We start from the raw sequence: 15789 nt of genomic DNA, 5'->3' as shown, positions 1-15789 counted from the left end.
TCTGAAGGCTGAGAGGGAAAGACCTATTCCAGGCCTCTCTCCTTGGCTTGTAGAGGGCTGTCTTCACCCTGTGTCTTCACATTGTCTTCTATCTGTGTGTGTCTGAGTCCAAATTTCCTCTTCTTATAAAAACACCAGTCATATTAGATTAGGGCCCACCTTAATGACCTCGTTTGAACTTGATTAACTCTATAAAGACCCTATCTCCAAATAAAGTCACATTCTGACTTACTGGTGTTAGAACTTCAACATATGAATTTGGGGGGAGGGGGGCACAATTGGACCCAGAACAACATCCCAAAATAAGGAAACAAAGCCAGGGTTGAGAGCTATGAAAAAAAGGAAAGAAATATGTGTAATTCAGGGGTGAAGTAAGGCAGGTTCTGGGTGATTGACACAAATGGAGGTGAAATGTCCATCACTGGCTTTACTGATCTTTTTCTACGTGGTCATGGTGTACACTATGTACCTAAATGTGGGCAGAGCTGACTGCCTTAAAGGTTCGTGGTCTATTCTCTTTCCTTTGGGTCCCCTTCAATGACTTTTCCCAGAGATAGGTAAGGTAAATAGATTTCCCCCAGAGAATGAGAAAAAGAGAATTTAAATTAATTTAACTCCATGAGTATTTTTGGAGAAGCTACTACGTGCAAGGCCATGCTAATGTGACTCTACTCTCAAGTCATAATGAAAATCACTAGTTTCCTTAAAAAAAAAGGTCCTCAGTTCATCCCAGGTTAGCAGTGCAGAGAGAATCACTTCCTGGGGCAAAATTCTAATTCCCCAAGATTCATAGTTCCTGGTGATCTCTCGCTATTTACCACTGCCAACCATCCCAGTTTGGCATTCCTAGGAAACTGGATTATGGAATACCATGATACTTCACTTAATTTTATTCTATTATTCCCAAATATTTAATAAAATATTACCTTAAAATGTGAAGGGGAGGATCACTTAATGCCTAGGCTATTAAGATAGTACGGTGGCCCCTGAGGCCAAGAAGGTGGCTCGAGTAATTAGTGAAGGACCGTCAGGGGTTAGGCAACTGCAAAGCCGTCGGTTTCCATTTCTAAATTTGAAGGATGCAAGCTGGGAGGTTTCCTCACTCAGTTCTAACAGTTATCTTGAGAAAGTCAGTTTTGAATTCTATATCATTCAGACTGAAGAATCAAATGATTCTGATACTTCTGAGCTACTTCTGAAATGCTGTACTTCTTCAATATATTAATTGGCATGTTTTCTACTGTAACAAAAATAATTTAACTAATTTTTACATTTTCAAAAATATGTAGCTAGTATTTTATTTTATTTTATTTATTTATTTATTTTTGTGAAGAAGACCAGCCCTGAGCTAACATCCGTGCTAATCCTCCCCTTTTTTTTTGCTGAGGAAGACCGGCTCTGAGCTAACATCTATTGCCAATCCTCCTCTTTTTTCTCCCCAAAGCCCCAGTAGATAGTTGTATGTCGTAGTTGCACATCCTTCTAGTTGCTGTACGTGGGACGCGGCCTCAGCATGGCTGGAGAAGCGGTGCGTCAGTGCACGCCTGGGATCCGAACCCGGGCTGCCAGTAGCAGAGCTCACGCACTTAGCCACTAAGCCACGGGGCCGGCCCATAGCTAGTATTTTAAATGTGAGGTTTAAGTGTAGCTATGGAATGCTGCCTAATTTGCAAATTTATCAATTATTGATGGTTTGGATGTTATATAAAGAGAGTATTAAATCTCATTCCACATAAATATGAGAACTTTTAACATTATTTTTCATCTTTATCAATATTAATTTTGTGAGTGCGAGTCCATATTACTGATTCCAAGTATAATAAACTTATCTAAATCCACTATTCAGGACCATGAGAAGGGAGAATTCTGAAAACTGGAGTTAGTTCCAAAGATGTAAAAAGTTAGAGCAGAAATAAAAATGAAAAGGTTGTCCCTCAAAATTTTGGAATCAATCATGCCTACTGCTGTGTCACTGCACTTCTACTAACCATAATTTATTTATGCTTACTCAGTTCACACACAATTGGAGTCATCGTGCCACAAATTTTATTTACATTAACTCATTCATTCTCACCACAATCTTATGAGATTAGATGTTATTATCCTGGTTTACACAATGAAGCTTAGAGAGGTTGATTAGCTTGCCCAAGGAAGGAGGGGAAGAGATGGCTTCGTTGTTCTGACTCTAAACAATGCTGCTAACCAATAGGGTTCATGACAGAGGCCCTTCCAAAGTCGTGAAAAATATATCAAGATCTACCAGTGTTATAGCAAATATATAAATCACATGCCAGAGAACATTGTATCTCGTGAGAGTGTGTCAAACCATTACCACAGCCCAAGATTTAAGAATCCAATTGTGCCATTTATCCTCCACATTATGAAACGTTCCTTCAAATTTTGGGTTGACTTCTCAGGTGTCTGTGATCCAAAAAGCCAGAATGAAGTTTCTAATTAAATATCTAAGAATTGATTTCAGATGGGCAGGTGGCTCGGCCTCCAATCTTGACTCTTTTACAAATTTGTTAATTGACCTTGGAAAATTCATTTAACCTTTCTGAGCCCCAAATGCTGCCCTGCAGGATTTTGTGAGATCTGAATGAGATAATCCATGTGGAAATACACAGCTAGTACTTTGTGACACAAAGGTAGTACTCATTCATGTTAGCTGAATGTGAATATTAAACAGTTGTTTCTTTTCAGACCAGATTTTTCAAACCTTCCAAAAAATTCATTTTTTTATTTCTCTCTCGCAACATAATCCATGCTCTCATACTTGAGTTGTATAGATTAAATAGTTGGATGTCAGACTTTCAATGTCCCATATCCTTATAGACCACAAATGACTGTGTCTAAGATTATGTACTAATTTTTAAAAATTTTATATTAATATTTGATTTCCTAAAATTATATATTAACTAAGTTAATATGTGTGTGTGTGTATATATATACATATATATTTTTTTTCTATAGAGACCAAGACCTGGAAAAGTTAATTGAAGTAAATTCCAATTCTAAAAATAAGAATGGAAGGTAGGACTTATTATAATTTACTTTTTTCTTATGAATTCCATATGAGCCTACATAAATTGTATAATCTTGGAAGATTTTCTGAGAAGTTAAACTGTATTATGGTATTTAAATATAAATACTTTCTAAATAAAAAAAACAATGTACAGTGTGCTTAATAGCTGACATAGAAAAAAGTTAACAAAATTTGAATTCTCTTAGCATTTCTGACTAAGGGTCTGCTGCTCCACTTCTTAGTGTGAAAGGCATCATGGAAATTCAGAGCTCTGCACTGGGGCTGTGAAGATTTATTTTTACTTACTGTTGCTTGGTAGGTTTTAAGCGGTGCAGAAAGCACTCTGGGAATCTCGTCCTTGGATACCGAGTGCTAAAAGAATGCACAAATTCATCACAGCCACAAAACGGGATCTCATGTTGACATTTCTTTACACCACAGAGTACAATGGCTTTAAAACTGTGGTACCTTGGTTGTTTTTACAGGGAAGGTTAGAATAGAAGCTATACTTCATTGTTGTTACAGACTGTTTAAATTAAGAAAGAATTAAGAAATTCTTCCATGTTTAGCAATTTTTCCCCAACAGATGGAGGGACCCTAAAAACAATATGTTCCTATTTTTTACCTTCCTAAGATGCAGCTGCCTTTTCTGTTTAAAGAATTTTTTTTTAATCTAAAGAAATGATACTGTCGATGTTGTCTGCAGAGAGTGGAAAAGCAGGAAATGAGTTGGCTCACTGTTTTTCTGTTGTTTTTCATTTTCATAATGTCTAGAAAAGGCTCTTGCATCTCACAATTCATAGTTTCTTTCTGTTCCCATAATTCCCCAAATCATCTTCTGCTTTCCTTTTTTGTGACCCCAACCAAGACTTTGATAGAATGAGGAAGGATAAATTTTCAATAAGATCAATTTACCTTGTGAAAACATCCACTATTTTGGGATGGGATGGGGCTTATGATTAACCAGTCTCATTCAAATATTATTTGGAAGTGATCAAGGTAAAAAAAATTACAAGTGGTTAAGTATAATTAAGGAACTTATGATTTGAGAGGAGCTCCAGATTCATTTGGACTTGCTCATGAAATGGAGTTTTATTGGAAGGATTAATGAGGAAATGGAATTTCATCGAAATTCAAGAGCAAGAATGGTACCATGGCCAGGCTTCATAGAGGCCTGAACTGGCACGTTGGTCCTTCTTAACCAGAGGACATTCCATCAGGGATCCCTGGACATTAACCCTAGTTCTTTGCCATTAATATAACTCAGCTACTTTCTGAGTGTTGGCTTCTGCTTATCTTTCTCCTGCTCCTCCCTCTACGTATTGGCTTCCTTATTCTCTACTCTTTATCTGTTTGATAACCAAGAACTTTTGTTGCCTCCCAGTTTCTGCTTACTTATAACTTCAGCTTACTCTAGTTTTCCGTGGTCTGTCTGGCCTCCTTTAGCAAGGCAGCGTGGGTGTGGCCATCTGCATGGAAGGTGTGTAGATGGAAAACACCATGGCTGACTATAAACTGCACATACTCTGCTTTTCATTCCTGCAATGTCATCTGTGCCTCCTGCCTGATGTAATCCAACTGTCACAAAGACGTTCACAAAAGCACCCACTCTCTCCCCAGTGGGATGGTGATCATCACATTCAGTTACTACATTCACAGGCTTTACTACCACCACAAAACCATTTGTTGATGCCTGAGTTCGGTTTCCAGGTGATATTTATTCTCCTTCACTTCTGTCATAATCCTGTATAGTATGATTTCTTGTGGTCCTGCTATTTACAAATTAAATGGAAAATGTAACCACTGCCTAAACACCAGCAGAACAATTATAATGAAAATTTTCACTTGAAATACAGTGAGAAAAGAAGAAATCTCTGGCCCCTATTTTTGTATCTATGTATTCTGGCTACAGAAAGGAAAGTTTACGTTACTTTCAAAATGGGTAAATAATTAACAGAAAGAAAATGGAGGATCAGAGAGTGAGACTTGATCAGGTTAGTAAATTAGGTTAGTATATTAGAGAGGTGGAATGAACCCAAGTGTTCTGGCATCTCTATTTTTCTACAGTAGAGTACTTCTTTTTATATATTTAAAATCTGTAATTTTTACAAGAGCTCAAGACCTTGACAGTTTTGTAGAAGTAAACTCTAATGCATATGGTACAAAATGGTAAGCTCTTAATAAGCTTTTATTTTTTATGCAAAAGAGATTTATAAAGTTTGCAGTGATGTAGGTGTTTATCAGTTGAAATTGTTTTATGCTGTTTAATCTCAGGTTGCTAAGGTTAAGTTAATAAGACAATGGAAATCTAAATAAGAGTCTTGGGCCAATCTGCTAAACAGACTTGATTCACTTTATGAATGTATTCACTTTGTATAGTAATTAGATGCCCAAGAAAATATGTTTTCTAATTAGTATATTCACAGAGTTGTGCAACAATTACCACAATCAATTTTAGGATATTTTCATCACCTCAAAAAGAAACCCAATAGCCATTAGCAGTCACACATCATTTTCCCTCAACCCCTCAGCCCTAGGTGACTACTAATCTACTTTCTGTCTATGAATTGCCTATTCTGGACATTTCATATAAATGGAATCATGCAATATGTGGTTCTTTGTGACTGGCTTCTTTCACTTAGGATAATGTTTTCAAGATTCATCTATATTGTAGCCTGTATCAGTACTTCATTTCTTTTTATTGCCATATAATAATCCATTGTGTGGATATACAGCATTTTGTTTATATATTCATCAATTGATGGACATTTGGATTGTCCCCACTATTGTGAACAATGATGCTATGAACATTCGTATATAAGTTTTTGTGTGGAGTATATTTTCATTTCTCTTGGGTATATACCTAGGAGTGGAATTGCTGGATTGTAAGTAACTCTGTGTTTAACCATTTGAGGAAATGCCAGACTATTTTTCAAATCAGCTGTACCATTTGATATTCTCACTAGCAGTGTGTGAGTGTTCCAGATAGGTAAATTTTCAAGGTGAATTTTCACTGCAGGACACATTTTCTCAAGTGTAATTCCAACCGGAATTCTGTAAGCTTCAACACAATGTTTGGGTTTATATTTTATAGTCAATATTTAATTAAGAAACAAAACTATGACCATTGACTGGAAGACACAATTCAGCAATTTGTTTCAATGAAAGATAACTTCTTAATAATAAAGCTGTCAAGTGACAAACATTGTGAGTCATCAGTTCTCCTTTACGAATATTATTCAACATGTCTGAAGGGACCACTTTCGCAGAGAGTCCTCTTTTGCACTGGTTCCCAAACTCTAGCATGCATCGGAATCACCTACTGCTCCAGGGACCACATTTTGATAACCAGTGCTCATTTGGGTAATATGTTGAACTGCTGAACCTCTAAGGTAGTGGTTCTCAACCTTGACTTGCCTGTGAGACTCACTGGGTAGGTTTAAAAGAATCCCAGTGCCCAAGCTATAGCTCAAACCAATTAAATCAGAATATCTAGATGCGGGACCCCGCAGCATTTTAAAAAGCACTACAGGTTATTCTACCTGTTGCCAAAGTATTGACTAATTATTTCTATGGTTCTAAATAATAAAAAATTAGTGTTACTTATTGGCATCAAGATAGGATTTCCTTTGTAAAATCTATGGCCTTCTCATGAAAAACAAAGAAAGACTTGGCAACTATCACAGACTCTAGGAGACTAAAGAGACATGACGATTATGTGGAGGTGGTATCCTGATTTTGGACTCTGGAACTGAGAAAGGACATCAGTGGAAAAACTGATGAAATACAAATGAAGTCTGTAGTTTAGTGAATAGTACTGTACCAATGTTAATTCCTTAGTTTTGTCAAATGTACTGTGGTTTTATAAGATATTAGCATTAGGAGAAGCTAGGTGAGGGGTATACAGGGATTCTGTGTACTATCTTTGCAATTTTTCTATACATTTAAAATTATTCCAAAATAAAAGGTCTATTTTTTTAGACTGATCATTCTCCAAACCTACTTGAGGAGCAAAATCCAACAACAAAGAGTTTGTTGTTCTACACTCCAAATTTATTTACTGACATTTGGTTTTTATTCACAATCGTAAAAATTAAACCTTTCATGAAGACATTGTCATTAATCTCATTATAAACACAACTAGGAAATGCTATTTGTATTAGTTCTGGCTGCCACAACAAACTATTACAGACTCGGTGGCTTAAACAACAGAAATTTATTTCCTCACAGTTCTAGAGGCTGAAGTTCAATATCAAGGTACTATCAGGGTTGGTTTTTTGGTGAGCCTCTCTTTTTGGCTTGCAGATGGCTGCCTTCTTACTGTGTCCTCACATGACCTTTCCTCTGTGTATGCACACACATAGTGAGAGAGATCTGGTATCTCTTCCTCTTCTTATAAGGACATTGGTCCAGTGGGATTAAGGCTCTACCCTTGGGACCTCACTTAACTTTTATTATCTCCTTATAATCCCTGTCTCTAAATCACATTGGGAGTTATAGTTTCAAGATATGAACTTTAGGAGGACACAATTTGGTCCATAACAGTACTGTTTGCAAATTATTTCCCTTTCCTATTTGCAGATTTTGCAAACTGGTGATATTTGATTTTATGTTGCTGAGGACAATGCTAACACATTTCAAACTCACTAGCAACCTTTATCCTTTGAAGCTGCCTATTTGTTAAAATTGGGTTTTGTATTGTATATTATATGATTTGGATATTTCCAAACTATTCCTAGCTAGGTTCACTATTCCTGGAATGACCTATTTTAATAATCACATTAGAAAATCTTCTAATAATATTAATTCCACATTCTCATTACTTAGTGTTATTTTAACTCAGTTGTATGTTTTGTGAAACATCTGACTTAAAACTAGAAGACGATTTTTTGCATGCATGCCAGAGACGATAATATGTGAACAAAGGTTTTCCTCTTCTTTTAGAGCTATCTGGAAATGGAAGGAACAGCCCGTTTGACAATGATGTCGTGATTAAGATTTAAACTCTGCTCTTGGTTTTCATGTCTCTCCTATATCAGAGTTTACTAACATGGAGGAGGAAAAGGAGCTAAACTTTCACTATTCCTGCATTAAAATGTTCCTGTTTTATAGGAAAAAGCAAATATGCCTACACTTTGTTAAGCATAGTTTTTAGATTAGAAGGAATATAGGTCAAAGTTCTGTAATCTTCGCGATATTGCTTTCCATTAAAAATAAAATGGAAACTGGAATTTCTCAAAATAACCCCAGGATAATTTTCATTAAATTGGTAAACTCTCAGATATATTATACATGTGGTGGTCTTGTGGTTAAGATTTAGCACTTGCATCAATGTGGCCCAGGTTTGTTTCCCAGTCAGGGAACCACAACACCCGTCTGTCAGTTGTCATACCGTGGTGGCTGTGTGTTGCTGTGATGCTGAAAGCTATGCCACCGGTATTTCAAATACCAGCAGGGTCACCCATGGTGGACAGGTTACAGTGGAGGTTTCGGACTAAGATAGAGCAGGAAGAAGGACCTGGGCACCCACTTCTGAAAAAACTGGCCATGAAAACCCTGTGAATAGCAGCAGAGCATTGTCTGATATAGTGCTGAAAGTGAGAAGATGGCACAAAAAGACCAGGCAGGGTTCTGCTCTGCTGTCCACAAGGTCGCTAGGAGTTGGAATCAACTCCATTGCACTAACAACAAATATTGTACATGAGGAGCTTTCTAAAATGGCACTGCTGCTGTGAAAATGTTACTGGAACCAATTTCAGATGGTTCCTGCCTTTGACAAAAAGGTATTTTAACCTATGGTTAGATACAGTGACACACACCCTTAGACTATTCTTAAAGGTAAGACAGTGGTCTCTGTGGAGGCATAAAATAGTATACGTATTCTATTTGTCTATCTGTGCAGAAACCAGGCAAACATAAAGAGGTTCACTGTAAAAAAAAAATGTTAATTGAACAGAATTTTAATAAAACAAAAAGCTTCTAAGTGGCCTAATTTTTAAGTGCCAAATATTTGCGTTTGCTTTCTCAGGCTAGACAGCCAAGTCAATGGATCTACTGATGCTTTAAACCACCAGTCCGCTGGAACCCCTGCCTATTCTTACGAAGCCAGGAAGAATCTCAGGTACTGTGATCAATTATAAAACAAATGACAGGATTATTCTCCTTCTGTTTTTAAAAACCATCCCATATACAACCTGACCCTTCCTTTGAAATGCAGAAATTTCTAATTTTATCAGTGGCTAAACAGGCTTACACAAAGGTGTTGAGTTAGCAACTTAGTCATTGGTAAATTGTGACATCTGGATAGGAAAGTGTAAAATGTGATTTTTCCCTAAAAAGTCTACAATTTTTTTTTTTTTAAAAGCATGATTGTGACATTGTGTTAGCATTCTTTAGGTAGATTTAAAAGTTTCGTTAAATCAGATGTTATCATGTTGGTTAAGGTTTTCTTTGAGGTTTGTGGGGGAAGTTATGGATTGGAAATATGAACGGGACATGAGGGAAACAGACACTAAAACATATTACACCAATATTCAAAATAAACTTCATGCCTTCAACACATTTACTGAGTGACCGATTTTTATAATAGTATTCTATTATTAAGTAGGCCAAGACCGTGGAAGTTAAGAACAAAATGGAAGTCATAAAGAAATTTTGCAAAAGTGGATTAATACCACTTTAACATTTATATTTCAAAGGTTATAGTTTAGAAGGAATAGATGAGGATTATTTTTTGCATTGGATTGGATAATAGCCTTGTTGTTTTGATTATCCTTGTAAATGAACTTTAAACATGAAGTAAGATGGTTTGTATTGCAGCTCCAGTGCTAAAACCAGGCACGCAGGACCAAAGGATACTCTTGTGTACACAATGACATACATGGAGAACAGGTACTGGAAATTTATTTTAGATATTTTGCTATATTTATTTTATAATTTTGAAATGATCTATGTTTAAGAAGAAATGCTATTATTTTAGAGTATGCTTGCTTTTTTCACATAGAAGTCCATTTAAGAGTATATTGAGGGAGAAGGTCAAATACCGTATGATTTCCTTAATTAAGTAGTAGATAATAACAACAATAAACAAACACATAGAGACAGAGATTGGATTGGCGGTTACCAGAGAGGAAGGGGGGAGGGAGGAGGGTGAAAGGGATAATTTGGCACATGTGTGTGGTGATGGGTTGTAATTAGTATTTGGGTGGTGAACATGATGTAATCTATGCAGAAATAGAAGTATAATGATGTACACCTGAAATTTATACAATGTTATAAACCAATGTTACTGCAATAAACAAAAAATTAAAAAAAAAGAGTATATTGAGTTCTAGGTACATAACTCTTTATAACGTTTCCAATATTAAGTAATTGTCAAATAATCATAAAAAGTCATTGGATGACTAAATAGTATTTTAATATAGCACATGCATACATAATAGGATACAAAGAGCCATTTGAAAGGTCTCACATATTTGACTATATGTTTATAATAAGCTTTATAGAGTTGCACAGATATTCCTATGCTAATTTGGGGGTCACACTTTAATTAAAAGGTTCTATCTATTATTGTTTACCTCTAATCTGAAATAAGAGGTATAACTTTTAGTAGATATACTCTGGCCCATATTACAGGGAACTGATGTCCCACAGAATCGGCTGTTTGGTTTGATGGATGTTGAGGGAAGTGTGAACCCAGGTCAGGGATTCACAGTCCATTCGATTTTCAAGGAGTATAAAAACAAGAATCAGCCTAATTGTGGGGTAACGTAACGGTGGGCATGCAAATACAAATATACGTGACACTTATGTTAATCAGAGCCCATTTCAAAGAGGCCAAAGAGCAGAGTATCTGGAAAGCATTTCTGTGGGGAGGAGGCTCTAGGAAATACAGAACATGACAGGAGTGCCATCCCAAAAAGGTTTCTCATCCCACACATAATTTACCTTGTAAAATGCAACCTCAAATTTGATTTTTCTGCTTAATCCAATTCTCCCTAAAATCTACACTGACAGTGCGGTACGGTATAGACGCCCTCGAATCAGACTTGGGATTGAATCTTTGTTTGTCATTTACCGGCCATGTGGTCCTGGCAAAGCTACTTAACCTCTTCAAATCTCAGTTTCCTCGTCAATAAAATGGGAGTAATGATATATGTACCACATGTAAATACATGCAAACTCTTATTTAGCATTGTGAGTTATCTGTTCTATAGAGTAGATTCTATTTCTGCCAGCAGTCTGCCTATGGGCAGTTTGGAGGGAGAGAGAGATTTCTCCTTAAAAAATCCCAGGGTAGGGCTGTGGAGGTATCACTCCCTGTATGAAATAATAGGAACATATTGCTTCCAGTCCTGATACACTCACAGGTAGCATTAATACTTGGGAAGCAATTATGAGCAGCCAGCTGGTTGTGTGTTGCAGATTTCATTTGTCTCCAGGAAAGAGAGAGGTTTACAAACTGGAGAAATCTAAGAAACGGAACACAGAGGACTTTTAAAAATTACGGATTTTTTGCTTTCATTCTAAACTATTCTTTCTTGGATGTTTTCAAGTAAAAATAAAAATTTCTATAGCTTTCTCTAAAAGTTCAAGAGTATTTCTCTGTGTGACTGGTACATGTCTGTAGGTGCTTGCATTGGCTTGTGCTTTGTGTATGTATTTCCTTTATCTATGTTGGATTACATACACCTTTCTTTCAGTAAATAAATGAGGGAGGTGCAAGTATAAATTTCATGAAAAATGATAACTTCTTTTCCTGCTCACCCTATTGCTGCACTCCATGCCCCATTCTCTGTGTACATTGGTAGATATGTCAATTTATGTCAACCTGGAGGTGGCTTGTGTATCAATACTTCTCTAGATTAAAAAAAAAAAAAGGTGTTGGTACATTGTCCTGGCTTGGAACATCACAAAGAAGAGTAATAAGGCTGCATGAGGAGGTGTGTATGCTTCCTTACCTGCCTAGAGGTATGTACATCAACACTAGGGAAATAGCCCAGTTATCACATGTCCATATGTGTTTGTTTCTAGTAAATCACCAAAGGATGGATATCAGGAGAATTTCTCCGGAAAATACATACAAACTGTTTATTCGACTTCAGATAGGTGAGTGTCTATATTTCCATACATAAAAGTATATATATGTGTGTGTATATATATATATATATACACACTGATACATACTTTACAGTCTTCCCTCTGTATCTACAGGGGGATTGGTTCCAGGACCCCCACAGATACCAAAATCCACAGATGCTTGAGTCCCGTATATAAAATGGTGTAGTATTTGCATCTAAGTTACACACATCCTCCTGTGTACTTTAAATCATTTCTAGATTACTTACAATACCTAGTACAATGTAAATGCTATGTAAATAGTTGTTATATTGTATTGTTTAGGGAATAATGACAAGAAAAAAAGTCTGTACATGTTCCGTACAGACACAAGCATCGTAGGCCTTTCCATCTGCAGTTGGTTGAATCGGCAGATGCCGAACCCGCGAATCTGGAGAGCCAACTTTATATATGTGTATTCTGGTTGTCCGTTGTGCTTGGAGATGGCCCACCTGAAGGTGATTGTTATATATGTGTATGAATGGAACAAAGTACAACAACCTCTGCATCCAGGAATTTGTTCCTTGGCCTCCTGACTGTTGCTGCTGTTTGATATTGATGCACTTTATTCCAATAGAGCTTTCCGTGCCTTACAGGTGCCTCCCAGGCCAGCCCCTCTGCTGTTGATGATTCCCAGGTGTCCCTACTACTGCCACATTATCAGCATCTAGGTTTCGTGCAGCACTAGACTGCGCCCACAGTACCCCCTCCTTGCGGTTTTCTGAGGCCAGCTCACCTTACAAACAGCTGCCTGGATGTGCTACTATGACCCACTCTGGGCCCACGGCTCAGTTCCCAGGAGGGGGGTTACGATGAGTTCAATTTAGTCCTGGTAAACTGATCCCAGGCTTTTGCTGTTGGTGATCCTCTTTTACCATTTAATGTTCAGTGGAGCAGATAGATGACACGCACAAGAGAGTGTGGCCTGCAGATTTCCAGTGGAGGAAATGAAAATAAATAATTAGCATTTCAACCCGACCACTGGAAACCAGCTATAATGCAAATGCCCAACACTCTACTGATGATGTTTTTCTACAGCAGGGCTGGAAATATGACTCACTGAGGGTAAGGACATATCCTATTTTTATCCACAGCCTCAGCCTGTAACACAGTACTCAGTAACAAGTACTCAATAAATGTTTTGAAAAAAAATGAACCTATGTCCCCTTTGCTAACATCAATGGACTAGGCATCAAAATTATGTCCTCTTTCAGTCACTTTTATAAGACCTTGCCCGTTACCAATCCTTTTCTGTGTCTTGCCTTTAAGTCACACCTCTTTGAGGAGTGAAGTCATCTACACAAGCATTAGAACTACAAATACTGTCTAGATAACAAAAAACAAAACAAAACAAAAAACCCCAGAGCTAGGTTTTTCATAATACTTTGAAAAGATCTTTGACTAACAGTGTGATCTTGATAAGGACAATACCAACGTCAGAGCTCTCTCTGGGCTCATATTTTTATTGTTAATTTAAGGAAAGAAAACATTCTTCATAAAAGTATTGCTCTTAATATGAAACATTTCAGTTCTGTTCCTCAAGCGGTCCTTGAAATTTTACTTAGTCATCAGAGCAAAAGTCAATTCGCCATAAGACCAGTCACTCAAGCAACTTTTTCTGTTGATTATTGCATGAAATTAGCTATGTCCCCACAGTTCTTATCTAAGCATGTTAATCTCATTTAAAATGGCTTCCTACTTTATAAGATAAAGACTAAATTCCTTTGCACATTATTTATGGGCCTTCAAACCTGCTGCTGCTGATTATTGACTGGTGGTCAATCAATCACTCCAGACACCCTCATTGTGTAGCAGCTTGACACGTCCTATTCTCTCTGCTCAGAATTGCTCCATTATGCCCTTCCCCACCTCACTAGGCTCACCTTGAGAGCTCCCTCGTCTTCAAGTTTAACTCACATGGCACTTTTTCTGACAAGGCTTTCCTTACTTCACCCCGGAGACTAGTTGCTCCCTTGGCTGTGCTCTCCTAACTCTTTCTACATATCCATAATATGCTGCGATCATTGAATCCAATGAGAAGCCTAGTGGAAAGAAAGCTTCTTATTGGAGGAGACTGTCTCACTCTTCTTCATATTGCAACTCCTAGCTCAGGGCCTCTGGAGTGGAAGAATGATAGAGCGCACCTGTTTTCTACTCTTGAAGTGCTTATGGTCTTACGTGGGAATTTAAGTGTGTGTGCACATATGTATATATATTCGTATATGTAGTCATATATGTATATATATGAATTATCTGTAGGAAAATATTTGCCAGGAATATATAAGCAAGTAACTATAGAGTTAATTGAAAGAGGAAAATATTTATTTATGTACATAAGGGTTAGGAAATCTTTACTAGAATGACTGAAAGTATAAAACCAGACAGGGCTTATCTTCTCTAACCCCTTTCCTCTCCCACCTCGTCCTCCTTTCCATTTTTCCTCCTCTCTGCTTCTAGTCCTGGGCTGAATGTTAGGATCGTGGTTCCTGGGCATTGATTAGTTCATCTCAGCACTGTGAGCCCTATAAACCTCGTGGGCAGGCCCAGAGGTAGCACAGGGACTCTGGGGCCACGCTGCCTTCATTCAAATCCTGCCTCTGCCACTCACTGGCTGCATGATAGGAGCAAATTACTTACCCTTCTGTGCCTCAGTTTCCTCTTCTATAAAATGATGATAAAAATAATAATACCTGCTTTTCAGAGATGTGAAGAATAAATGAGTTTATACAAGTAAAGTGCATGGAAAAATACACTGCACATATTAAGCATATTAGCACTATACAAGTATTAGCTATTTTTATATCACTACCCCATTATGTATCCTCCTCTGGAAATTTCAAACCTGCATGCTAACACCCTGAAACTAGTAAATTCTGCAAGGTGCTATTTAAGACACTTTGCCAAAGACTTTCCAAAAGAAAAAGAATCACACATTTATTGGCCTTTCTTAAGGCTCTGGTGTGACCCAAGGTATTTTGGACTCTGCTGATCACATCTACAATTCTTTTAGTATTGAATAGTATTTTTCCAAAATAAATAACAAAACTCTTTTTTCCCCATCAAATTTGTGGTAGATTACATCTTTTTGGAGAATATAAAATTTTGTCTTAAAAGGCAGCACGGTATTCTGAATCTTACAATGACACCAAGTGAAGTGTCCTAGGGGAGCATTTTGGTGACCCTGGACCCTAGAGTCTAGGGTACTACAGACACATCATTTATAAATTTACCAGCACACTCTAGAATGGATTTCTATTTTTGTCCTGTTGAGTGTTTTGAGAGTTAAAATTTTACATTAATCTACAGCATAATTTTTCCATGATATATGTAAATTAATAATTCAAAACCCTCTTCTAGCTTCAAGGGGTACTTATGACCTAGTTCAATTAGGATACTGTGAACATCTTTGCCCTGCCCAGATGCACTCTTGATTGCTAATGAATTAATAATTTGAGACTTTCTTCATGTTAATTCTTTGATATCATTTTGAGGTAACTAGAAGAATCAATTCTATCAATAGAATAAGTAAACCTTGAACTTTCCTTGATTTTTATGCAATTTCCTAAAGTATCAACAAAGTTAACATATCATTTCTACCTGACTTTGTGGGGAACACATCTGTCTTTTGCATAATGACAAATTTATTT

The 15789-nt window shown here is 37.1% G+C and overlaps 1 protein-coding gene across 6 annotated transcripts in view; it reads left to right on the top strand.

The window, feature by feature from the left end:
* Positions 1-15789, top strand: part of SCEL (sciellin) — a 104276-nt gene that overhangs the window by 83739 nt on the left and 4748 nt on the right. For 5 of the 6 annotated variants that reach the window (XM_087435958.1, XM_087435961.1, XM_087435959.1 and 2 more), the window contains 4 exons: positions 2974-3033; positions 9054-9146; positions 9845-9916; positions 12059-12133. In XM_087435958.1, coding sequence (XP_087292084.1) covers positions 2974-3033; positions 9054-9146; positions 9845-9916; positions 12059-12133 — 300 coding nt within the window. The remainder of the gene's footprint in view (positions 1-2973; positions 3034-9053; positions 9147-9844; positions 9917-12058; positions 12134-15789) is intronic. The other variant, XM_087435960.1, reaches the window with a different exon arrangement.

The sequence above is a fragment of the Ceratotherium simum genome, chromosome 10 (genome assembly GCF_057802395.1).
Source record: "Ceratotherium simum simum isolate JZ-2026a chromosome 10, ASM5780239v1, whole genome shotgun sequence".
Taxonomy (NCBI): Eukaryota; Metazoa; Chordata; class Mammalia; order Perissodactyla; family Rhinocerotidae; genus Ceratotherium; species Ceratotherium simum.
This window is presented reverse-complemented; position numbering and strand designations above follow the sequence as displayed.